The following is a 26,452-nucleotide window of genomic DNA, read 5'->3' as shown; positions in this document are numbered from 1 at the left end:
AAACATGAACATAATGAAAAGAGATAGAAGACAGAAATAAGATTCCATTTAATTCTTTTTTATGTCCAGAGATGAAAAATCCAGTATCTGAAATTTAAAATTCACTGCGCAGAATTAACAAGAGTAGACACTGCAGAAGACAAAGCCAATGAACTTGAAGACACAGCAAGAGGCACTTCGAGCTGAAGCCAGACAGAAAAAGACCTGAAAAGAATCAACTACTAGCCTCAGTGACTTACGGACACTACCAAGCTGTCCAATACACGTGTAATTAGAGTTCCAGAAGGAGAAGGGAGGGGAGGGACACAAAAACTATTTGAAGAGATGGTGGCAAAATTTTTTCTTAATTTGATCAAAACTATAAGCCCACGAATCCATAAAACTTCAAGAACACTAGACACAATAAACAAAGAAAATCATGCAAAGGCACATCACAATCAAATCGCTAAAAACTAGCGATATTAAAAACAAACAAATATCTGTTGCTCCCCTGCTCTGTATATAACAAAATAAAAACAACCCTAATCCAAAGAAAGCAAATAACATCTTTCTAAATCTTCTGACTGAAAAATGTTCATCAAAGCTGAACTCTCCTATTTTGGTAGAGGCCTTCCTAGCTGGTACCCCTAGCATAAGCTTAGTCTATCAAGCACGAAGACTTAAACTACTGCAAAATAACATTATAATGCATTTGCATACCTTACAGTTCACAAATGTCACATACTTTAGATTGAATGATCTTTGAGGACAGGAACCTTCCTGTTTTAACCTGTAAATTTCTAGTGCAGTTTCTTCTAGCATAGAACTATTTGAAGAAACATGAATAAGTCGATCTCATTTAATTCTCAGTACATTGTTACTCGGTACTTAGAACACAATGAGAAAAGAGATGCCCAGAGGGATTAAGTGATTGCCCCAAGAACACTCAAAAGGTGAGCAGTATCTCATATCCCTAGAATGCCTCCACACCAGGTTATCTCAAAGTAAACACAAAAGAAATAAGTTTTAATTGTTACTTACTCTGAGTTTCCACAAGATCCAAGGCAACACTAGAAGCTGTGTCCATTCCAGAGCTGATACAGGATTGGAAGTTTTTCAAAGAGGAGAGAGCAGATTCTATACCACTGAAGGATATAAAACCAGTTGAGCCTGAACTTGAACTCGAACGTCCAGGCATCTTGAAATTATTACCTAAGTTTTCAAACACAATAAAATAAGATTTAGGAGTCAGAATAATAACTGCATAAGAAAGTAAAACTGCTATAAACATCCATATGAATGTATCTAATATCCCACAAGTGCCACACTATTACGAACATTCTCCATCCCTGGAGGGGACACTAAAGCATTGTGCTGTCATCTGGGCCACCAAACACAGATGCACTCAATACAAGGGGGAAGGGTCTTTGTTTTTCAAAGGAGGGAGAATACCCTCTTTTAAAACATTCCTTGGTTCTCTGAAGAATTCAACAACAGCATAGTTTTATGAAACCTAAAACATAAAGGGGTTAGACAAAGTAGACTATTCATCTGATGCATTTTTCTAAAAACTGATAGTAGTAAAAGTAAAATAGTTTAATACAGAGAACTCCAAAATCTGTAGTTGTTAACTTATCTGACACATATGCATATTGAATTCTGAAAACCATAATATATTAAATATAAATTTAAAATGTATATATATGGGGGCGCCCGGGTGGCGCAGTCGGTTAAGAGTCCGACTTCAGCTCAGGTCACGATCTTGCGGTCTGTGAGTTCGAGCCCCGCGTCAGGCTCTGGGCTGATGGCTCAGAGCCTGGAGCCTGCTTCCGATTCTGTGTCTCCTTCTCTCTCTGCCCCTCCCCCCTTCATGCTCTGTCTCTCTCTGTCTCAGAAATAAATAAACGTTAAAAAAAAAATTAAAAAGTATATATATATGGATAGATAGATAGATAGATACTGTATAAATTCCTGACAGTCCTCTGGTTCTAACAGATTTATAGACTTGGTAAGATCCCAGACTCTGTCAGTAAAAGCAGAATTTTTCTACATTATAGAGCAAAATATGGAGGCCATATGGAGTAGTGGTCAAGCATGTAGCCTCTAGAACCAGACTACCTCAGTTAAGAGCCAGATTCTGCCATTTGAGTAACTGAATGACTTCAGGCGAATAACTTAACCTCTCAGTGTTTCATTTTTCCCCCTCCTAAAATAGGAATCATCCAGGGCCTAGCTCAAGGATTCCTGTGAGAACTGAATGAGTTAAGGTGTATAATAAAACACTGAAAATAATGCCCACCAGATAAATCTTTAAAAGTGGAAGCAAATATTACCATCAACTTCATCATTATAACACTGTAAGCGACAGTACAGAGTAGTGCTTGCAAGAATGGACAATGGGCAGAGATGCCTGAAAATTCTGTCCCATCCATGCTACTTAAAACTTCACAACCCCGGTTTAGTTGCTTACCTTCTCTATCTTCAGTCTGAAGGAAATTATCTATCTCACAGCATTATTGAAATCAAATGTTGTAGTTTTCTAAAACTTGTCTGATCTTAAGAATCAGTTGACATGGTTCTCAAAAACATAGATTTGGGGCACCTGGGTGGTTCAGTCAGTTGAGCATCCGACTTCAGTTCAGGTCATGATCTCGTGGTTCATGAGTTCAAGCCCCATGTCGGGCTCTGTGCTGACAGCTCAGAGCCTGGAGCCTGCTTCGGATTCTGTGTCTCCCTCTCTCTCTGCCCCTCCCCCACTCACACTCTGTCTTTCTCTCTCTCTCTCAAAAATAAACATAAAAAAACTTAAAAAGAAATATAGATTTATATACAGATACTCTCTCAGACCTACTAAATCAGAGTCCCTAGTGGATACTCTAGGAAACCAGTATTTTTATGAATAACCCCAGATAATTCTTAGAATCAAACAAGTACGGAGAACACTGAAATAACTGCATCTCAACCCCGCCAAACTTGTATGTTGAGAGCCTAACCCCCATGGTGATGGTATTTTGAGATGAGGCCTTTGGGAGGTAATTAGGTTTAGACATCCTGAGGGTAGAGCCCTCAGGAAGGGATCAGTGTCCTTATTAGAAGAAGAGGAGACACCAGAGTTCTCTCTCTCTCTCTCTCTCTCTCCACCTTGTAACGATATAACAAGAAGGTGGCCTACTGTGAACTAGGAGGGTCCTTACCAGTATCCAACCATGCCAGCGCCCCAATCTCCAGCTTCTAGTCTCCAAAACTGTGAGAAATGAATTTCTATTGTTTAAGCCACCAGTCTATGCTATTTTTCAATAGCAGCGGGAGCTGACAAAAACACACAGTGCATACAGGGAATAATATAATCCAGGATAAATGGGAAGTATCTAGCACATGGTAGCTATCCTTATGATGTGCGTGCAAAATTCACATTACGCGAATGAAACTTTACCCTTGCACAGAGCTGGGGAAAACTTCCTTCTGTAATGCTGGAGTATTTCCAGGGAAAAGATTCAGACTGAGAAGCAAAGAGAATGGATGGAGAGGACAGATGGCGTAGACGCACTTTTCCCTATTTCTACCACTATGTACAGCTGAGCACATTAACTCACAGGACGGCAACCCGCCTCCACCTCCACCCCAAAGAATCATCAGGACCAAAATGTCAATCACGCAGTGGTTGAGAAACCCAGGTTTAAATCAACCTCCACTTGGGAGTCTTCCCCAGTAAGAATAATCTCTTTGTTCCCTGAACGTATGGTTACCAAGGAAGTTTAAAACGAGGTTTCCCAAGCATGTTATTTTGCCTCCCCTAACAGACCTTGTCTTAGGCCATTCGGGCTGCTGTAATAAGACACCAGACTGGGAGGCTTATAAACCACAGAAATTTATCTCTCAGTTCCGGAGGCTGGCAAGTCCAAGATCAAGGTGCCAGCTGGGTTGCATTCTGAAGGCCCTCTTCCTGGTTCATAGCCCCCATGCCTTCTCAGTCTTCCTCTTCACAGGTCGGAGGTGCAAGGGAGCTTGAAGAGCCTCTTTTACCAAAGGCACTAATCCCATTCATGAGGGCTCTACCCTCAAGACCTAAGCACCTCTCAAAGGCCCCACTTCCTAATACCACCACACTGGCATCAGTATTTCAACACGTGAATAGGGGAAGGAGAAAGGCAAAAACATTCAGCAGGTCTAAGATTCGCTTCAGGCAGGACTAGTTATTAGCTAACTTAAAAATACTGTTTCTGGGGCACCTGGGTGACTCAGTCTGTAGAGCGTTGGGACTCTGGCTCAGGTCAGGATCTCACAGTTGGAGAGTTCAAGCTCCACATCCGGCTCTGTGCTGTCGGCCTGTCAGTGCAGAGCCTGCTTCAGATCCTCTCTCCTCCTCTCTCTCTGCCCGTCCCCCACTTGTGCTCTCCCAAAATAAATAAATATTTGTTAAAAAATACTGTTTCCCCAATCAACAAAACTAAAAGGCAACCAACGGCATGGGAAAAGATATTTGCAAATGACATCGGATAAAGGGTTAGTATCCAAAATCTATAAAGAACTCACCAAACTCCACACCCAAGAAACAAATAATACAGTGAAGAAATGGGCAGAAGACATGAATAGACGCTTTTCCAAAGATGACATCCAGATGGCCAACAGACACGTGAAAAGATGCTCAACATCACTCATCATCAGGGAAATACAAATCAAAGCCACACTGAGACACCAGCTCACGCCGGTCAGAGGGGCTAAAATGAACACATCAGGAGACTATAGATACTGGAGAGGATGTGGAGAAAAGGGAACCCTCTTGCATTGTTGGTGGGAATGCAAACTGGTGCGGCCACTCTGGAAAACAGTGTGGAGGTTCCTCAAAAAATTAAAAATAGAACTACCTTATGACCCAGCAATAGCACTGCTGGGAATTTACCCAAGGGATATAGGAGTGCTGATGCATAGGAGCACATGTACTCCAATGTTTATAGGAGCACTTTCAACAATAGCCAAATTATGGAAGGAGCCTAAATGTCCACCAACTGAGGAATGGATAAAGAAGATGTGGTTTATATATACAATGGAATACTACTTGGCAATGAGAAAGAATGAAATCATGCCATTTGCAGCAACATGGATGGAACTGGAAGGTATTACGCTAAGCGAAATGTCAATCAGAGAAAGCCAAGTATCATATGTTTTCACTCATATGTGGATCTTGAGAAACTTAACAGAAGACCATGGGGGAGGGAAGGGGGAAAAATAGTTACAAACAGAGAGGGAGGGAGACAAACCATAAGAGACGCTTAAATACAGAGAACAAACTGAGGGTTGATGGGGGGTGGGGGAGAGGAGAAAGTGGTTGGGGGGCATTGAGGACGGCACTTGTTGGGATGAGCACTGGCTGTTGTATGAAAACCAATTTGACAATAAATTATATTAAAAAAAAAAAAAAGTTTCCCCGGAGGGCCCCTGTGTGTTTCAGTCAATTAAGTGTTGGACTTCAACTCAGGTCATGATCGCTCAGCTTGTGGGTTTGGGCCCCGCATCGGCCTCTGTGCCAACAGCTTGGAGCCTAGCCTGCTTGGGATTCTGTGTCTCCCTCTTTCTCTGCCCCTCCCCACCACCCCCCCCCCCCGGAGCTCTCTGTGTCTCTCAAAAATTAAAAAAATTAAAAAAAATTTTCAAATACTGTTTCCCTCTCTTATCTTTCTGTACAGCACAGTGGTAAGCACAAAGCAAACAATTTACAGACACTATATTGACCTTTAAGTCCATGGGGACCTGTAAGAGGAGTCCAGCCAGAGCTGTATCTCCCTTTACAAGATGCAAGGATACTTCTTTCTTCATGAAGCCTTCTCCTATCCATACAAGCAATTGCCTGCCCCACCCCCGCCATGCTACCACTATCCCTCCCTCTCTCTCTCCATTACACACACACACACACACACACAAAATTATAAAACTCATCACAACTATTCGTTCACGTGGCTACCACTCCCTCATTCTGGGAGCAGCTTAAACTAGAACTCTGACACGTTCTACAGCATGTAAAACAGCTCCTCTCACAAAACCGGCGATCAATAAAGAACGGAGACTGACAATAACAGCAACCACCATTTCCCCATAAACGGGTGCTCCGGCGCTTCGCTCTCATTATCCTAATCCTCACAACCATTTATAGGAGAGAAAAGGAAACTGACACAAGAGCTTATTTAAACGACCTGCCCGAGGCCCTGCTTCTAAAGACAGCTCCAACTGGATTAATCTGCACCAAGCATTCGTGATCAGTTCCCTACCAGGGCAGAAGGACGGAGAGATGGCGTCTCGGGAAGGGGGGCAGCCTGCCCAAGCCTCACTGCTTAACGTGCAGAGCCAGGACCGTATCCCAGGTGGACGGACTCCAGCTCAGGGCACCCGCGGAGGGCCCGAGAGGGAGGCGACACCTCCCGCCACCCTCGCCATCGCCACCCCTCGCTTCTGCCTTACCTGGATGTCCGACCCAGCTCTCTCTGGCTGCACCCGGACCGCCCCCACCCGGACCCCAACTCCTTCCTCAACTCCCTTCTCTAGTCGCTGAAACCGCGAGCGCGGGCTCTCGCGTCATCAGCCGGCGCGGGCGAACGGTCACATGACGCCCCGCCCTGCTCTCCGCCCCTCTGATCATGTGACCGCCAGGGGAGTCAGAGGCGGAAGCGGGGGTCTTGCAGGCTGGCGATCGAGGGCTGCGTCTAGAAGGGGACGCGTGCGGAGAGGGCGGCGTGGGGACCCAGGTGCCACCCCAGTCCGCGATCGCCGGCCCTGCACGTGCGCCCTGGCGTGGCCCGGGTGACAGGTGAGTTGGGGCGGGACGCGCCCTCGATTCGGTCCCCCGGCCCCTCCCCAGCCGCTGGCCGGGCCGCGCTGGCCGAAGGGGCGTCTGCGGCGTGCGGTGCGGTCTCGATGCGGAGCCCGGCTTGGAGGACTGAGGGGCCTCCTGGGGTGGGGCCGCAGTCCAGGCTCTTCATCTCCACTTAGGTGGACAGATTTTTCCACGCCGCCTGGGCGCTTTGGGAAGTGATGTTCAACTGCTTGGCCCACATCTGTACCTTCCAAGTTTCCAGGAGCCGTGCTGGGTAGACAGTGTTATCCCTCCGTTTGCCCTCGAGAAAATTGAGTGGTTCGCGAAGTCTCGTAGAGTCTGATGGACCCGGGTTTAAATTCTGGTAATGCCGTGGGCTGCGAGTTGGAGCAAGTCATTGTTGCTTTCTGCACCTTAATTCCCTCACCTTTGTCATGCTGGTGCCAAAGTTCTTTGCATTTCTCAAAACAGTTCCAAGGGTCCTGACTGGTTTATGGTCGCACGGTCGAAAACATAAGTCACAGAGCCGGTAATGGAGCCGGGCGTCCCGATTCCAAATGCACGGAGCTTACTCCAACATAGGTGATGGAGTCAGGGGAAGGAACGGAGAGGTCTTACTGGCCCACTACCAGGAGCACCTCCCGTTTCTCTTTCTCCTGTCCCTTCCAGGATTTATGAATGGGACTAGAGTGATCAGACTCATTTTAGAACTTTTCTGGAAGAGATTTGTCGGTCACTTTTATCTTGGTCAACAACCATTATATTTTGTTTCTGATAATGGATAGGTGGAGACCAGTGCTTCCTTTTTTATGGAACTGAGATCTTATGAAAGGATAAAAATAGACCTGTGTTCTTTTGTCCTCTGAGTAGGGCAAACAGCGGTTTGTCCCCGGACAATTTTATTTCCTTCAGAATTCAGTTCTGTACTTACTCGGTAAGTGGTATAATGATGCCATGCTGCATTCTTGAAACATGTTGTCTATTGTCTAGGATTACTTTCCGAACTGTAAACCACAGTTCCATACTAAATTCTATTTTTTTAACATTTGAAAAGTCATTTATGAGTATATCTAGTACATATTATTCATTCTAATCTAAACACTCACTTTCAATCCTTCATGTGTTTATACACACAAATTTACCAAATATACACACATATTTACCATTACTAGTCGTTTCAGGATGGTTACTTTTGCATAAAGCTAAACATGATGTAAATTTCAAATAATTTTTTAATTTTATTTTTTCATATAATTTATTGTCAAATTGACTTACATATAACACCCTGTGCTCATCCCAACAAGTGCCCTCCTCCATGCCCATCACCTATTTTCCCCTCTCCCCCCAACCTCTCCCCCCCCACATTAAATTCTTAAAAATAAAGTTACAGCTACTTTTTGGGTGCTTTATAAAAGAAAATTAGGAAATTGAGTGGGATCTCTGGTTTCATTTCATGCCAAATAGTAATGCAGCATATATTGAGAAAAACTGGTCTTTACAAATTTTCTTCATCTCTAGCAGCAAAAGAACCACTGAATAGAAGATTCAATATGGGTTTTTCTGCAGTGTTTATTTGCACCTCACTCTAGAGTGATTTTTTAAAAATCTCAACCAAGTCTTAGCACCTTGTATAAAGCCACATAATTCGAAATCACTGCAACATGATTAGGCATCTTTAATGTTGGTTCTTAGATTCTGTTCTTTAGGGCAAGTGTTTCAGCCAACGTTGGGGTATTTACCAAATAATGTAACCAAATAATATCTTGAATGTTGCCAACAGTGTAAGGATTTAAGGATTACAATAAGAAGCAGATACACAAAAGTCTTGACATGTCATTATCCCAGGCCTAAGCTAACCTGACCATGTGCATGCAGGTGCTGAGTGTATCTGTTCATCCTTTTTTTTTTTTTTTTTTGCTTGGGCAGGGAAGGGAAGAAGGCAGGTAATCGTGTTTTGCTTTAAAGATGCTTTCTCCATGGTCCCATTGTCTGGCCTGGTTTGGTATCCAGAATCTGGTTGCAGTTACAAAAGTGAAACATAGCTTGTCCACCTTGCAGTTGTGTCTGGAGTTTCTTCCTGCTTAGACCTGGTATCCTCAGACCTTAGATCCTTCTGGGTTAGTTTGGTGGTCTTCAGAGGACTTCAGTGACTTTTTCTTTCTCCCCCTCCCCCCCCCCATTTGCCATTATTTCCCCCTTTTTCTTGTCTCATTTTCCCAGCCACACCCATTCAGTGCAAAAAAAAATGGAGTGAAATTGGGCCGCCTGGCTGGCTCAGTCAGTAGAGCATGTGACTGTTGATCTTAGGGTGAGTTGGAGCCCCACGCTAAGGGTAGAGTTTACTTTAAAAGAGGTGGAATGTGGGGCGCCTGGGTGGCTCAGTCGGTTGAGCGGCCGACTTCGGCTCAGGTCATGATCTCGCGGTCCGTGAGTTCGAGCCCTGCGTCGGGCTCTGTGCTGACAGCTCAGAGCCTGGAGCCTGTTTCCGATTCTGTGTCTCCCTCTCTCTGACCCTCCCCCGTTCATGCTCTGTCTCTCTCTCTCTCAAAAATAAATAAACGTTAAAAAAAAATTAAAAAAAAAAAAGAGGTGGAATGAAATTATCTGAAATTCAGCCTATTAGAGATCAACGTGCCTTCACAAGTAAACATCATGAGAAAATGAAAGGGCTTGTTAATAATTTATGCCTTAATGTATATTAAAGGATACCCTCATTGGAGAGAGTTCTAGACAACTGTAATGGCTTCTTAGCAGTCCCTGCTCTTGGAGCAACCCATCCACTTCCTCTGATCTGTGCTTCTATCCTTTGCTCACTCTGCACCAGCCACATCAGCCACTTTGCTGTTCCTGGAACACATCTAGTGCATTGCTGACCTGGGGCCTCTGCATTTACTTGTAAATCCTGCCTGGAATGCCCTTCTCCCAGATCATCACTTATTGTAAAATAACAAACTACCCCAACACCTAGTGGCTAAGACAAAAGACATTTATTGTCTTACGGTTTCTGTGGTCAGGAATCAGTTGGTGTGGCTTAGCTGGGTGCGTTCGGCTGAGGGGCTCTTGGGAGGTTGCAGCCTAGCTGTGAATAGATGCTGTCATCTGAAGGCTCAGCTCGGTTTGTGGGGGGGAGTCCCTTTTCAGGCTCATTCAGGTGGTTGTTGGGAGGCCTCTCACTCCCTCATCACAGGGCTCTCTTACAACATGACAGTTTGCTTTCTCCCAGAGCAAACAAGCTAGGGAACGCGCCCCAGCCAGAAGTCACAGGTTTTTTGCAATCTAATCTCAGAAGTGATATCTTTTACATCTACCATACTCTGTTCTTTAAGAGATAGGAAGCCACACTCAAGGAGAGGGGCCTCCACAGGGCATGAATAAGGGGAAGGAGGGCATCGGGGACTGTCTTAGGGGCTTCTGACAACACCCAGATACCCTTACTGCTTGCTGCCTCACTTCCTTCTGGTCCCTGCTCAAATATCTTATCAGAGAGGCTTTCACAAACTAAAACAGCACACACTCTGTCTCTTTATCATGCTTTTTCCTTCCCAGCAATGATCACAGGCTGATACCTAATGTATTTATTTGTTTATTGTCTCTTCCCCACTCCCAATAGTATGCAGGCTTTATGAGAGAGAGCAGGAACTTAGTTTTGTTCACTGAAGTAGCCTCAGGTCCTAAAACAGTGCTTGGCACATAGTAGGCACTAGATGCCTATTTACTGAATGAAGGAATCTGTAGCATTAGGAATGCTTCCACCTACAAATAATCCCAAAGCCGACTAGCAGTAAATAAAGCATAAAAACAGTTCATTTTACAAGGATTACAGAGATAGGTGGTGCTACAGTTGAATCAATGAGTCAGTCACCTCAACAAGAATTTAGAGTCTTTCTTTCCTTCCAAAGCACAATCTGCAGGTTTGGGGCCTTTTTTCTCTTAGGCTCATCACCTCATGGTCTCAAGGTGGCTATTGAAACTTCAGACAAGACATGTTCATTGGGCCACATTCAAAGACAAGAAGAAGAGGGATAGAGGAAAGAGAGAAATTTCATGTGCTTCTCTCCTTATCGCAGGAGGGGAAAAAAAATTTCCTATCAGGTCTGCCGTAGACTACCTCTTACGTCTATTTGGTCGAAACTGAGTCACATGTGTAGCCTAGATTCAGGGGCAATGAGAAAATAAGGATCCACCTGTTCTGTCCTCTATAGGAAAAAAGGGAAAGGAGGGAGGGAATTATTGTTGGAGAGTCAACAGCATCCTAGGAAATGAAGACATTTCTAAATACTGAATCAATAAGAAGAGACTTATAAGAGGAAAAAAGAAAACCTTTAAGGGTTACACAAAAGATAACTACACGAGGTAGCTCAGCACGAGTGAACTTTGAAAATATGTGACAAGGGTTGGGGAATGTTTTGCTGGGGCTGCAGAGGAAGCCCTCTCCTGTCCAAAGTCTTTCCCACATTCTGGTTTTGCGTATAGTGAAGTCCTCACTATTTTACTGTTTACTTTTTGAGTCCCTGCAGCCAGAAGATTACATAGGAACGTAAAAATTGGCATGGATATAAAAATGGTAACGATCACTTGTAAGAGGAGTTCCCTTGCAGATATTCATGTACTAAAGAGTCTCTTGGGCTGAATTCTTATTTTTGGTGGTCACTCTTCTTAATGCTAATGTCGTGTCGATAGGACACAGTGCCAGTGCAAATGTTAGGAAGTACACAAGCCTTCACGAAGTTGAAAAATAATTCAGGCCTGCATGAAGCTGACCCAATGATGACTTAGCTAAATTAACAAGTAGAGGAGAGCAATACAGCGAAGATGATGACAAAACTAACACTTTCAAAGATAATGATTTGAAAAAAAGAGTTGGAAGAGGCCTTTGGGAAAATGAATGCTGCCTTGAAACCTTTTTTTTTTGTTGTTGCAAAAATTACCTTTTTCTAAGATCATGCTATGAAAGTCAGCTATGAAGTACAAAATATGTATTATCAAAATTACAATTTGGTGAGATCAACTTTCAGCGCATTCTTGGTATGTCCCTTGAGTTAGTACGTCCTTGTTGCAACTTTACTCTGAAATGGGGGTAAGTACGGAACTTACTTTCATACGTTTTAATTACATCATTCCGAGATACCTTTCTAATCAAAACTTTTCCACCGCTCAGTGTGAAACATTTGTCTCTACTTTAGCGTCACTCAGGAGTATTTCTCAGGTATGTCTTACCCTTGATAACAAGGGCCTCCTGTGTTTTCCGTATGAGAAACACTTTTTTTCAAGGTGGCTCCCTCACCTAATTCGAGTGGATTTGAGGCACAGTTCCCTTTTCCAGAGGTAAAACAAGCGTTAGCAAAGGTAAGACAACTCCCGTAAGGACAATTTAATAATCAGTGCCCAACATAGGGCACATTGGAACCGCGATGCTCACTGGCTCCTCCCAGCTGCATCAGGTCCTTTCTCACGGGGAGAAGTGAATAAAGGATTGAAAACAGGCCAAGAGTGTTCACTTAGCAAAGTCCATCCACATGGAACACCGGGAGGAGTGGACCATAAAGGCCCTTCCCTCATGTCGGAAGTCATGCATGTGTTACATATGCTCCCTTTAAAAATGGAGATTTTTTTTTTTTATACTTTCCTTTTGGGATACAGGTCCTTTAATGGAGCAGCCAATCTGTCAGCAGACCTGGTTTCATCTAATGATTTACAGACCTCAGCTCTGAAGCCACTGAAACATTCCTCCCGGCCAGGCACTCATCCGCACGATGTTGGACTTCCTAGCTGAGAACAACCTGTGTGGCCAGGCAATCCTAAGGATTGTTTCCTGTGGTAATGCCATCATTGCTGAACTTCTGAGGCTCTCGGAGTTTATCCCTGCTGTGTTCAGGTTTAAAGACCGAGCCGATCTACAGAAATATGGAGATATCATCTTTGATTTCAGCTATTTTAAGGTAACCTTCCTCCATAGCATTTTGAACACTATCTTTCCTACAAAAGCATGCTTTCTCTGGGAAGCGTGGGACCCTGAGAAGCTAAGTAATTATGGAGAAAGAGTTAAAGAGGAAAGCTTTTATACCACATTTAGCGTCAGCTAACTAATTTGAAAATAATATAAAGGTATTGTGTGGAAGCCCTAACATAACATAATCACACTTTTAAAAAGATAACTTTGGTGAAACGTATTTTACAGTGAAGGACCCCACACTTAAAAGCTTGCCGATCATGGTTACAGTCCAACTTTGTTTCTTTCAAGGGGATTCCGTATCTAGGCGTCTGTTCTCTCTGTTACCTTTCTGTTGCTCCTCTTTCAATTTCTGATCCCCTTTTTCAAGCATAGGAACACATTTTTAAAAGACTGTTTAGAAAATGTTACCAACATGGGGCGCCTGGGTGGCTCAGTCGGTTAAGCCGCCGACTTCGGCTCAGGTCATGATCTTGCGGTCCGTGAGTTCGAGCCCCGCGTCGGGCTCTGTGCTGACAGCTCAGAGCCTGGAGCCTGCTTCAGATTCTGTGTCTCCCTCTCTCTGACCCTCCCCCGTTCATGCTCTGTCTCTCTCTGTCTCAAAAATAAATAAACGTTAAAAAAAAAAAAATTAAAAAAAAAAAAAAGAAAATGTTACCAACAAGTATGCTTTTATTGACGTTTCACATGAATGTGTTTTTCTTCTTAGGGTCCAGAGTTATGGGAAAGCAAGCTGGAAGCTAAGCCAGAGCTACAGGATTTAGATGAAGAGTTTCGTGAAAACCACATAGAAATTGTGACCAGATTTTATTTAGCCTTTCAAAGTGTGCATAAATATATTGTAGACCTAAACAGGTATTAATTCAGTAATAGCTTATTCTGGGGGTAAATAGTGGAAAAGGAACGTGCCAGAGCGTGCACGCCTTCCTGAGTTCCTCTCCTACTGTGCGTAATTGTCTTTTCCTTCCAGTGGCGCTTGTCACCTTTAGTATGTTAGAGTGTTGTTATGCCTTCCTGCTCTTGTGAAGCGGTACAATAACCTCGGCTTGTACTGAGTCATGGCTTTCTTTCTTTTCTTTTTTTTTCCTCACTGAGGCATAGTCCACGCATAATGTTTACATTCGTTTCAGGTGTGCAGCATAGTGATCTGGTAGCTCTGTAAGTTCTGCTGTGCCCACAAGTAGCTACCGTCTGTCGCCGTGCAGCACCCCCCTCACCCCTGGGACTCCATAACTGGAAGCCTGTACCTCCCTCGCCCCTTCCCCCATTTTGCCCACCCAGCCCCCACCCCATCCCACTCCCTCTGGCAGCCGTCAGATTGTTCTCTGTATTAAGCCATCTGGCTTTCCATCCTGTAGTTTAATGATCATATTTTAGCATCTTCTTTAGGAGAAGTGGAGAAAAAGCTTATTTTTATAGCATTAGTAACCGTAGCCTGCCATCTCATCCCTAACTACACAGTATTTTCTTCCTTTCAGCCCTTAAGAATTCATTACTCAGCAGTTTTTAAACTATTCCATGTCTTTATAACGTTACTTCTAAGATACTTATGATTCATAAATCGGGACTAGAGACGGTTCTTTCTGCTTAGAGTAGCCAGTGTTAGCAACCTGTGGCCCTAACCACTGGGAGTTCCATTTCACGAGTCCATTCTTAAAGAGCATGAAGGGCCACAAACGTTTGAAGGCCAGAATGTCTGGTGTCTTGTCTTAGCTTTTAAAAATCTTTATATTCCTTCTTCAAAAGTGGTCATGTTCTCATTAGAATGAATAACTTGCCCTGGGGTTTCATTTCTAGATATCTAGATGATCTCAATGAAGGTGTGTATATTCAGCAAACCTTAGAAACTGTGCTCCTCAATGAAGATGGAAAACAGCTTCTAGTAAGTAATAGTAGCCACTTAAAATAGAAAGTCAAGAATGTCAACTTTTTTCCCATACGTCCCAAAGACATACAAAGTACCCTTCTTTAAAGGGAAGCAAATAAACTGACAGTTCTCTTCTAATCAACAGTATCTGAATTTAGAACATAGTAGACTGAACAGAATTACAAGTGAGTGGAAGTCATGGGGTGGTTGTGAACTTCCTCAGTGCAGTCCTATCTTCTTTATCTTCTGCATCCCAGACCTGTAGCCTTGGAAACTAGTACGTGATAGTCACTTAAGAAAAGTTCATTAAACAGGTAAAGGGTTTAGAGGTATTCATAATGTTGGGACTCCATTTGGGGCCCCAAGCGAAATACCAAAAATAGGCCAATTGAAAGGTAATCACTGCAAATTAAAATTTATTTCCCATAAATTTTTCAAAGCCCATTCTGTACAGAAGGTGAGAGCCTTTGGGAAAATCTGCATTCTCCTTGTAATATGAAGCCTTTAGGAGGAATAGGAACAAAGTGATTCTTTTTAACCCTCGTCAACTTCATTCCATAAGAACGTAGACTCCTGTGAGTTGGGCCATTGTCTTTCTCTCTTCATAGTGTGAAGCACTGTACTTGTATGGAGTCATGCTGCTGGTTATCGACCAAAAGATCGAAGGAGAGGTCCGAGAGAGAATGCTGGTTTCCTACTATCGATACAGGTATCCCAGGGCTGGGACCGCACCCCCCAAAAGCACTGCTATTGGTAAAATGAAGTAGTTTCTGTACTACTTTTGTCGTGAATGGCAGCAGTACAATCTAGAATGAAAGGCATGAGATTCTTATTTCTTCTGAACGTAATGGAGAAATGTAACAATTACTCTATATTTGTGTCATTACCATAATAATAGATTATATATCATGTAATCTATATATTACACTTAAAGGAGCCTATGTGTTTTAGATTATTAGAGATACATAGATCATCATGTCCACAATAATACCTCAGTTTTTTTTTTTTTAAAGGAATCTGAATTTTCTTTATCTTAAAGGTAAATTTGGGAATGTTGGAAGTCTAATGAATGTTCTTTTTTTTTTAAGTTTTTAAATATTACACCTTGGCAGATGTAGGGACATGAATAAATTTTCTGTTGTCATTTTTGGTTTGATGACTTTGGAAAGCTACTTCTCAGAGTTAGGTGGGAAGTGAATTCTCACCTGAATATATGTGGAAACAAAACAACAGCACATATCACAATCACGTGTTTCGTATGTCTGTCCAGAACTGTGACTTTAAGGGGTAGGGTCTTTAAGTCAGAAGCCACCTTAAAGTTCTATAATTCCAGTATCTACCACACAGATTTCAACGTGCTGAGTTAATGAGTCAAAACCTGGATGCAAGGTCAATGTTAGAAAAAGTCAAGGGGTGCCTGGGTGGCTTAGTCAGTTAAGCGACTAACTCCTAGAGATTTCAGCTCAGGTCATGATCTCATGGTCTGTGAGTTTGAGCCCAACATCAGGCAGAGCCTGCTTCCGATTCTCTCTCTCTCTCTCTCTCTCTCTCTCTCTCTCTCTCTCTCTGCCTCTTCAACACGTGCATGCTCTCTCTGTCTCTCAAAATAAATATATGAACTTTAAAAAAAATGAGAGAAAAAGTCAAGATCTGGAAGATAGGCAGGAATCAGCAATGTGAGCTGAAGATGTGCAGACTGGAATTAACATTCTTTTTTTAAACATTTATTTATTTATTTTTGAAAGAGAGCACGCTCAGGGGAGGGGCAGAGAGAGAATCTCAAGCAGGCTCCACAGTGTCAATGCAGAGCTGGATACGGGTCTCAGACTCATGAACCATGAGCATGTCCTGAGCCGAAACCAAGAGTCGGACACTCAACCGACTGAGCCACCCAGGCGCCCCTAGAATTCACATTCTTAAACTTACAAATTGAGACAAAATAAATAGCACAAAGGGGCAGATCCTCAGCACAAAGGGATTGCTGGGGACATCATCTTTTCAGAGACACCTGCTACTGCTGCCCCTTAGCAGCCCCTGCTACTGCTGCCCCTTCATTGCAGGCTGCTCAACTAGCCCATGGACTTCAGCTTCATCAGTATGTGAGGAGAGTGTCCGCAACAGACATAATTCATTCACGTCAGTTTGACCATGAGGTGTTTTGTCATCCATGTTTTTAAAAATGGACTTGAAATTTTTTTTAATGTTTGCTTACTATTTTTGAGAGAGAGAGACAGCATGAGCAGGGGAGGGGCAGAAAGAGAGAGGGAGACACAGAATCTGGAACAGGCTCCGGGCTCTGAGCTGTCAGCAGAGAGCCTGACGCAGGGCTCAAACCCGTGAACCGTGAGATCATGACCTGAGCCGAAGTCGCACTCTTAAGTGACTGAGCCACCCAGGCGCCCTTTAAAAATGAACTTTGAATGCCCTTGTGTATATTTCCAAAAGTACCTGGAAAACCAAAAATAATAAATGACATAAAGAAGGAGAAAAAAGGGTTTGCTCATCAAGGCCAGCTTTAACAATTCTGCTTTGTCCTTTTGGGTACAACAGTGAATTCATTAGAATGTGAGGACCCATTACTGAAGTGACCCTGAACAATCGCCAAGTCAGAGTTGTGGGAAAGGAGATTCTTGTATCAAATAGGAGGTCATCCAGGGGCGCCTGGGTGGCGCAGTCGGTTAAGCGTCCGACTTCAGCCGGGTCACGATCTCGCGGTCTGGGAGTTCGAGCCCCGCGTCAGGCTCTGGGCTGATGGCTCGGAGCCTGGAGCCTGTTTCCGATTCTGTGTCTCCCTCTCTGTCTGCCCCTCCCCTGTTCATGCTCTGTCTCTCTCTGTCCCAAAAATAAATAAACGTTGAAAAAAAAATTTAAAAAAAAAAAAAAAACAAAAAAACAAATAGGAGGTCATCCTCAAGTCTAAGATTCTTTGAGTCTGAGGATTACCACTCCACACCACCCTGAAAATCACAAATGTTTTGATTCAATCTCTGTAGAAGGTACACCTTGCCAAGGGGAAAAAAAAAAACAACCAAAAAACAATGATTATATATCCCACTTTATGTTAACATAATCTTTTAAAATTATTTTTTAACCGGGGTGCTTTCATTCGGTTAAGCATCTGACTTCGGCCCAGGTCATGATCTCACGGTTCATGGGTTTGAGCCCCATGTTGGGCTCTGTGCTGACAGCTCAAAGCCTGGAGCCTGCTTCAGATTCTGTTTCCTTCTCTCTCTCTCTCTCTCTCTCTCTCTCTCTCTCTCTCTCTCTCAAAAATAAACATTACAAAAATTTTTTTAACTATTTTTTAACTTATGAAATGTTGGTACTGGATCACATTCTTTATCTGCAACTCTGAAATCCAAAGAGCTCTCAAAGAAAATATATGCATGTGTACACACACATGCGTGCACATAGTAACTCCCCTGGCAGCAAACTCTGATCTCACCTGAAGCCATTTGGAGTCAAAACCTGATCAGTCCAGATCGGAGGCTATAGATGGTCCTTATTTATCTCATTTGCATGACAATTCATAAATTTTGCTGCAGAAATATTAACGTGTGCTGATCACGTAATGCTAATTGAGACCCTACTAAAGTGTTGTATACGATCTACACGCCATGTTAATTTCTTACATTTGAAAAACACAGTATTCTGAAACAAATCCAGCCCTAAAGATTTTAGACAAGGGATTGTGGACCTCAACTTAGAACTAACTATACATACATGTAAGAATCCGTCTGGTAAGTTTGCTATAATAAGCTTTTTGAAAATGCAATTGTGAATCTCCGGGGACATAGATTGACCAGGAGTCTTATGTAAAACTACATGAAGTCAAGTTATGATGAAATTCTGCTCTTTTGGACTTTTGAGTTTCTAAGCTGTGTGGTTTGTGTGGTTTGTTTGGCCCTTTGTTTCCCATTGTGAACGTGGTTCAGCGCTGCTCGATCTGCTGATTCAAACATGGATGATATTTGTAAGCTGCTACGAAGTACAGGTTATTCCAGCCAACCAGGAGCCAAAAGACCACCCAACTATCCTGAGAGTTATTTCCGGAGAGTGCCTATCAATGAAGCCTTCATCAGTATGGTCATTGGTCGACTGAGATCTGATGATATTTACAACCAGGTGGGGATCAAATCTACCAACATCTTCGTTGTTTGAAAGATTGATTTCACTTTCCTCCTCAATTACTCCTTCCCTTCCTTATTCCTCAGAACAAAAGCACCTAAAAAAGTCCAAACTTTTTGAGGTCTACTATAGTTTGGTAGAGGAAAAAGGGATAGTAATTTGGGAAGAATTTGAGATTTCAGGGAGAGGATGGGATTCGAACTATATTTGGAAAGAAGATCATTCTCTCAGCCATTCATTCAACATAGAGTTACTGAGTGTGTTACATGCCTGTCCACAAGCTGGGTGCTGGGAGGCCATCGCTGACAAAGACAGGTCATGGTCCCTGCCCATAATGAGCTTGTAGCTGAGGAAAGAAGACAGACAACTAAAGGAATTACTGTAAAGCAAGGTGAGTGATAGCTTAGGGGAAACACAGGGTGCCACGGAGCGTACAACAGGGGCAACAGATTGCAGCAGGCGGCGAAGGGGACGTAAGGGCACTACGAGAAGGCAGCTTGAGCAGGGCCGTGAAGACCCTGTAACATTTAGAAGTTACCTCCCTTTCCTCTCCAGTATGTGTATCGCTCATGGAAGAGGGCACCAAGGAAAATTACCACGTGACTTCAATTTCCTGAAGAAAAACATAATTTTAGGGGCACCTGACTAGCTCAGTCAATAGAGCATGTGATGCTTGACCTCAGGGTTGTGAATTCAAGTCCCCACATTGCATGTGGAGATTACCTCAAAATAAAATCTTAAAAACAAAACAAAACAAAAAAAGATACATAATTTTATGTATCAGGTATTTTTCTTACCAAAGAATTGGACCCATAACAGCCGGGTATCATTTATCACAGAGCACAGCTGCCCTACCCATTTCTGCAAGTACCCGGTTAGTTTTCTTTATGAATATTATAAGTATCAATAAAAGAGGTTTGTGTGTGTGTTTTAAAAACAGCTCAAAATCAGAAGCCATCTGCAGATACTGGGTCTTCATAATTTGTTGCCATTTATTGAGAATTCGGTACCAACCAGAATCATAGTTGATTTTCTTCATGAACTGTTCTCTCTCTCCTCAGAACAGTCCTGCAGAGTGGACAACATTATCCTCATGTTGCTGTTGAGAAAAATAAGGCTTAGGGAGCTTCATAATTTTTCACAAGGTCATGTAACTAAGTATCAGAACCCGAATTTGAACTTGGGTCTATACGACTTCAGGGGCCATGCTACTTCTCACTGCCTGTCTTTACCCCTTCTGCCTCGTATGGGGTCCATCTTGTCTGTGTCTCGAGGCAGTGAGTTTCAGTTTTCTCTTGCCCCATGACCGTACTAACACAGGGCCTTTGCTGTGGTATGCTGTGTACCCACCCCACTCGCTGCCCAGCACCTGCCCCGTCCCTGGTCATGGTGGGTTGGACAGGGGCAGTCACTTGACCCAGGACGGATCGGATTCCCTGTTAGGTGATTTGGAATGGGGTCCCAGAAACATCATCTGCACATGGGTTTACTCCTCACACGCAAAATTTGGAATTTGGGGGCAGCCCCATTCTCCCACGTGTAAGATGAGAGGAGCAAGGGAGAAGGGGCAAACACATCAAGGGGTGGAAACGGTGAAGGCTTTGTGGCCCACAGCTCCAGACCCTTCCTGTAGCCCGGCCACACTCCTGCCTGTGGGTTCCCTGCCACGTCGCTGTGTCCACCCTCGTAGCAATTTCCTCCCTTTGTGTTTGTGGTCCTCAAGGTGACGCGTACTGTGTGCAGCCAGGTCACCGACCCATGTGGTGACGGAGCCCTGGGATGCACCAGCATCTGAAAGGCAGGCAGTGGAACACCCAGCAAAGCAGGGCAACAGGGGTGGCATCTGTGAACCTTGAGAGAACTGAAGTGAGAGTGTGAAACAGAGGCTGTTGGAGCAGCGTGATTGTGAGGTGACGAGTGACTTGGAGAGATCATAGGTGATGGTGCAGGGCACGTTTCAGGGAGCTGTAGAATGAACAGGAAGTGAGAAAATGGGGACAGGGTGTGGGGTCTGTCAGTTCTGAAAGACTGTCTGTGATAGAAAGACCCAGAGGGGCGCCTGGGTGGCTCAGTCAGTTGAGCGCCCGACTTCGGCTCAGGTCATGATGGCATGGTTCGTGGGTTCAAGCCCCGTGTCGGGTCCTGTGCTGACAGCTCAGAGCCTGGAGCCTGCTTTGGATTCTGTGTCTCCCTCTGCCTCTGCCCCTCCCCAGCTTGTGCTCTGTCTCTCTGTGTCTCAAAAATAAAGGTTAAAAAAAATTTTTTTTAAGAGAGACCCAGAAATGGACAACTAGCAGGAGACATGGGGGTAAAACATTTTTCTCCTCCTTGAGGCAAAGACTTCAAGTTGCAGTTGAGTCAGGGGCTGGAGGGAAGAGAATGCTGCGTGGTTAGCAAGAAGAACGGCCCTGGTTGTATTGTCCTCTAACAAGGCCACAGTCTGAGGATCGCACGCGGGGTCCAATTCCCAGAGGGGATGGACTCTTGAGAGACTGGGACGTCCTGGAACCACATCATTTACTGGGCATGTGTATCAGTTCACAAGTCACCAACAGCTGCCTCTTCAGGGTGTTGTCTCTGTGTTGCAGGTCTCCGCATATCCTTTGCCAGAACACCGCAGCACGGCCCTGGCCACTCAGGCCGCCATGCTGTACGTGACCCTCTACTTTGAACCTGCCATTCTTCACACCCATCAAGCGAAAATGAGAGAGATTGTGGACAAGTACTTTCCAGACAACTGGGCAAGTATCACCATTAGTCTTTTTGTCCTCTGGAATAATCCTGTTAGGGAACCAACTCTGCGTTCTTTTGGCCTTTAGCCCAGAGATCAGAATGTTGTAAACGAGACATTAAGTCACATTGGCGAAACTACTCTAAGTGTGTGGAGAATCTCCTGAATCATGACATGAGGGAGTAAGTCAGTAAAACTTGGTGAAGAGCCCATGGGTTTGTTTTTTCTCTCTTAAATGGATACTCTGAAGGTAAAACCCTATATTGAAATGTTCTCGCTTTAGCTGCTGAATTGTAACTGTTTCACATGCAGTGAAACATACTTTCTTCTTTTCTATTTTATGAATCTAAGCTTGCAAAATTAATCTGTTACTTTACGAATAGGAGTGTTACTTTAATAATAAGTTTTATCTATCTGTAAGCTAACGTTGATGGGGCTGTTAAAGTTTATATTATTGCAGAGATGTGCTTGTGACTTTTTAACATTGTGTCACTCAAAACTCAATTCTTTAAAAAAAATTTTTTTTTTAATGTTCATGTATTTTTGAGAGAGAGACATAGAATGTGAGCAGCGGAGGGTCAGAAAGAGAGGGAGACACAGAATCAGAAACAGGGTCCAGGCTCCGAGCTGTCAGCACAGAGCCCGATGCGGGGCTCGAACTCACGAACCGCCAGATCATGACCTGAGCTGAAGTGGGACGCTTAACCTACCGAGCCACCCAGGTGCCCCAAAACTCAAATCTTAAAAACATAAGGCTGACTTGACGTACTCAGTGTAGATGAGATGTTCTCCTTGTACGTAGAGGTTTTGATAAAGTACAGTGAATTGGATCCTGGTCTCAGGGAACAGATTCTGTTTCACTTCTTATCAGTCATTGAATCACAGACTGTGATTAGGGAGCCTGCAGTGAGATGTGATGCTTCCTACCCACGAACGCATCGTGCTTATAAGCTAGGAGCTGAGCAAACAGAAGGAAAACTCTGATAATCTGGTTTCATTTGCTAAGCATAATAAAGAGTTTCGACCATAGTGCTACAATGACAAACAGTAACACATTTAGTGTTAAGGAAGGTCAAAACCCACTTATGTGAAGCTTACAAGAGACCCTCCTGAAAAACACCCCTGACATGCTAAAAATGAAAGAATTTAAAAAGCGAGTGAGATGCCAGGCAAATGCCACCCAGTAAAAATCCAGTAAGAAAATACTTACATCACACCATAGAGACCTTTAAAGAAAAACCTGCGTAGGGATAAAGAGGGATCATGTATGATATTAAAAAGAATAATCCAGGGTGCTTGGGTGGCTCACTTGGTTAAGCGTCTGAGTCTTCAGTTTCGGCTCAGGTCATGATCTCACGGTTTCATGAGTTCAAGCCCCACATCAGGCTCTGCGCTGGTGGTACAGAGCCTGCTTGGGATTCTCTCTCTCTCTCCCTCTCTCTCTACTCCTCCACTTCCCATGCTGTCTCTCTCTCTCTCAAAATTAATAAATAAACTTAAAAAAATTTTTAGGAAAGAATAATGCAAGGTAAATTCATACCCAGTGACGTACTCAAAATACATAAAGCAAAAACTCAAAATAACCTATAAAAGTTGAGAAAACCATAATCATGATGGGAAATTTTAATATACCTCTTTCTGTACATAATCCCGCTCTCCCAAAAATACACGATAGATGTTCTGTGTGTATTTGAAAGGATACATATACAAGTTGGGTAACATTAGATCACAAAGTTAAGAAAGCTTTAAAAAACGATCTTAGTCTACAGACTGTATTCTCTTACTGTAACTCAATTAAATTAGAAACCAACACTTAAAAGATATTTTTAAATGTTTAGAAAAAACTAACTTTTGTGTTCAGGAGGAAATCACAATATAAATGAAGAAATCTCAAAACACTACAAAGCGAAGCTTACGAGAATGACTAAAAACTGTTCTTAAAGGTAAATGTTGGCGCGCCTGGGTGGCTCAGTCTGTTAAGCGTACGACTTGAGCTCAGGTCGTGATCTCCTGGTTTGTGGGTTTGAGCCCCGCATCAGGCTCTGTGCTGACAGCTCAGAACCTGGAGCCCACTTCAGATACTGCATCTCCCTCTCTCTGCCCCTTCTCCCACTTGCACTCTGTCTCTCTCTCTCTCTCAAAAATAAACGTTTAACAAAAAACTAAAAGATCAATACCACAAAGGCTGGTTTTTTGAAGAGTAACAAAAAGATATTTTGCAATGCTGATCAGAGAGAGGGAGAGAGAAGGCAAGTTTAAATATGTGAAGATTGAAAAAGCAGACCCGAGATACAATAAAGAAGTTTTGAAGTTATCAGAAGACCTATGAACAACTTTATGCCGATATATTGGAAGACTCTGAAAAATGGAAAATTCTCTCAAAAATAGAACGACTAGATCTGATTCGAGAAGAAAAGGGAAGCATGACAAGCCCAGTGACTGTTGAAGAAATGGAGCTGGGGATCCGCCTCCCTGCTCAGCCACTCCCACCAAAAAGAGCACCCCCGGGACCGCAGGATTTCACAGGAAACCCTGAGCAAAGCTTCAAGGGACAAATAATCGCAATTTTATACAGACTCAAGTGGGTAGGTGAGGAACCCCAAAAGGAACACTTTGTTTCCTTTACTCGAAGGATTCTCAAGTGAACTGGGGAGCCCTAGGGGTCCCCAAGGCTCATTCAAGGGGTCCGTGAGGTAGAAACAGAGTGAAGTGCTCTGTGCCTTGCCCTGTCCCCCTTTGCCAAGTCCACACGGCACTCCCAGGGGCCCCGAGGCAGGCGGCGCGGGAGACCCACTGCGGAATCCGGATCCAAGCCCAGCTGTCTTCGGTCAGGCCAGACGCTGCAGAGACTCGAAGAAACCGAAAGGCGATGCCACGCGTCTCACAAAACTTTTTGGGAAAGCCTTTAGTCTGATTTTTTTTTTTTAATTACAAACAGTTTTCTGTTAGCATGTAATGGGTGTCCTGTTACATGAAGTGAATAAGTATTTTTTGAAATGTCTCGATTGTGATGTGTAATAGGATAAGGATCGATAGATAGAACCCCATTTGAAAAAAACACAAAAAGTCCTTGGGAGTTTTCAGTAACTTTGAGTTGCGTAAAAGCTGAGGTGAAAATGTTTGAGAACGCCACTGTTCAGTCTGCTTTTCTGTCAACCCTGATTTAGTCGTTTTCCCATCAATGGCTTTTGTAGCCCTTGTTCCAAAGTGCTCCTAAGAAAGTGCTTACCTATATCTTTGGCAAATCGGGGTTTTTCATTGCAGTGGAATTTGAACCAGAGGGAGTGGGCAGTGTTTTCTGTAACTCTGCCTCCAGACGAGTAGGTATTTAACACACTGGATGAATGTGTCCTCTTTCAGGTAATTAGTATTTACATGGGGATCACAGTTAATCTAGCAGATGCTTGGGATCCTTACAAAGCTGCAAAAACTGCTTTAAACAATACTCTGGACCTTTCGAACGTCAGAGAACAGGTAGGTGCTGGCCAACGGAGAAGGATTCTGTCACAGCTACAAGCCTGCTTTATGGCGTGGGAAATGAGTAGAGTTCCCAAGGAATTTGGAAAATGTCCACATAGACACTTTAGTGCAGTGACGAATGAAAGGTGAATTTTGCGCATCCTAATAAGATAGGTAATGACAGATTTTGTGACTTATGTGGTATATGTAAATGGGAGGCTTGGGTCTTAAGATCCAGCGTCCTAAGACAAATCGGTATGTCACGTGGCCCCAGCTGACTTTGTTTATTCTTGTCGATGTGGATGGAATGGCTTTCACAGGTAGCTGGAATTTTAGTGTTTTCATTGGTAGGATGCATGTTGAGGATGGTAACTGAGCATACGCAATACGTCCTGTCACTGTAATTTCTATTTATGTTTTAAATTTATTTAATTTATTTTAATTTTTTGGTGCAAGAAGGTGTTTTTATTAAAGCACGGGGACAGGACCTGTAAGCAGAAAGAGCTGCCCCGTCACTGTAATTTAAATTTATCATTTCTGATGTATGAAACCAGCAAGAAGACTGAAGACCTTCCTCTCCTTAAAGTTTAAATGCTTACAGTCTATCTCTTTGATAAGAGCACAAGGCAGGAGGAAATTCCTAAGTAAACAGAGCCATAAAAATCTTTTTTTGGGCAGTATCCTTGACATTTCTAAGTTATCTTCCTCAGCCTGGCTGTCTGAGTTCTTGAGTTTCCGGGGCAGATAGAACGACATTGAGTCCCAGAACTTCAGCATGTTTTATTCAAATAAATTACATTCCATAAATAATGCATAAAATAATTTCAACTTCATGTCTCCTGGAAATATATTAGAGAAAGTGATGCTTCTGATGCTTACTGGCATCAGAGCATTAATTTTTTCATTACTATAATTAGTTTCCAAAATTGCCTTTTCTCTCTGATGCCGTTTTAAGAAGATTTCAGAATTGTCTGATGAAACACCTTGTGGTAGTTTTAAGCTAACCTGATGAGGTTGATGATGTTTAACATGTAACTCTTGCTTCAGAGAAAGTAGAATGACCCAAATCCCCAAAGGCTGGTTTGAAAATTCACTGGATTGAAAAATACACAGAGGTGTATTTTTGTTGTGCTCTCGTCTGCCTGTAGAAGCCTCTTCTCCTGGATATTTCTGCCCTGCCTCCTTTGTCAAGAATCATGGGAAGAATAGACAGTTGAGCCTATGTTTCTTTTCTATCCAAGTTGAGAACAGAAGGGGCCCTGGGAACCACTGGATACAGTTCTTTAGTTGACATTTGAAGAAACCAGGAGGGAGAGGTTAACCCCAAAGTCAAACCAATATCTAATCATAGCTAGAGGTAGGAGGTAGGATTCTCTTGGTTCTGAGTCCAATGCTCTTTTCAAAAGTGTCCAACGGGGCGTCTGGGTGGCTCAGTTAAGTGTCCGACTTCGGCTCAGGTCATGATCTCACAGTTTGTGAGTTCAAGCCCCGCATCGGGCTCTGTGCTGATGGCTCAGAGCCTGGAGTCTGCCT

General features: G+C 43.4%; 2 protein-coding genes across 3 annotated transcripts in view; one reads left to right on the top strand and one right to left on the bottom strand.

The window, feature by feature from the left end:
* The window catches only part of NSMCE2 (NSE2 (MMS21) homolog, SMC5-SMC6 complex SUMO ligase), a 215,416-nt gene extending 208,908 nt beyond the window's left edge, over positions 1 to 6,508 (bottom strand). Inside the window, exons 1-2 of the mRNA XM_047074179.1 lie at positions 6,433 to 6,508; positions 1,021 to 1,191 (exon numbers count right to left, since the gene is read on the bottom strand). Of these exons, the coding sequence (XP_046930135.1) occupies positions 1,021 to 1,177 (157 nt within the window). The 5' untranslated portion in view covers positions 1,178 to 1,191; positions 6,433 to 6,508. The remainder of the gene's footprint in view (positions 1 to 1,020; positions 1,192 to 6,432) is intronic.
* Positions 6,509 to 6,629: 121 nt separating this feature from the next.
* Positions 6,630 to 26,452, top strand: part of WASHC5 (WASH complex subunit 5) — a 66,047-nt gene continuing 46,224 nt past the window's right edge. Inside the window, exons 1-8 of one of the 2 annotated variants that reach the window (XM_047074178.1) lie at positions 6,630 to 6,778; positions 12,425 to 12,723; positions 13,444 to 13,589; positions 14,532 to 14,616; positions 15,210 to 15,310; positions 18,537 to 18,726; positions 21,318 to 21,470; positions 24,821 to 24,934. In XM_047074178.1, the coding sequence (XP_046930134.1) occupies positions 12,538 to 12,723; positions 13,444 to 13,589; positions 14,532 to 14,616; positions 15,210 to 15,310; positions 18,537 to 18,726; positions 21,318 to 21,470; positions 24,821 to 24,934 (975 nt within the window). In that variant the 5' untranslated portion in view covers positions 6,630 to 6,778; positions 12,425 to 12,537. The remainder of the gene's footprint in view (positions 6,779 to 12,424; positions 12,724 to 13,443; positions 13,590 to 14,531; positions 14,617 to 15,209; positions 15,311 to 18,536; positions 18,727 to 21,317; positions 21,471 to 24,820; positions 24,935 to 26,452) is intronic. The other variant, XM_047074177.1, reaches the window with a different exon arrangement.

The sequence above is a fragment of the Lynx rufus genome, unplaced genomic scaffold, assembly GCF_022079265.1.
Source record: "Lynx rufus isolate CCGP_SWC_20201006 ecotype Redwood Valley unplaced genomic scaffold, mLynRuf1.p SCAF_12, whole genome shotgun sequence".
Lineage (NCBI taxonomy): Eukaryota > Metazoa > Chordata > Mammalia > Carnivora > Felidae > Lynx > Lynx rufus.
The sequence above is the reverse complement of the archived record's forward strand: the minus strand, read 5'-3'. Positions and strand labels throughout refer to the sequence as shown.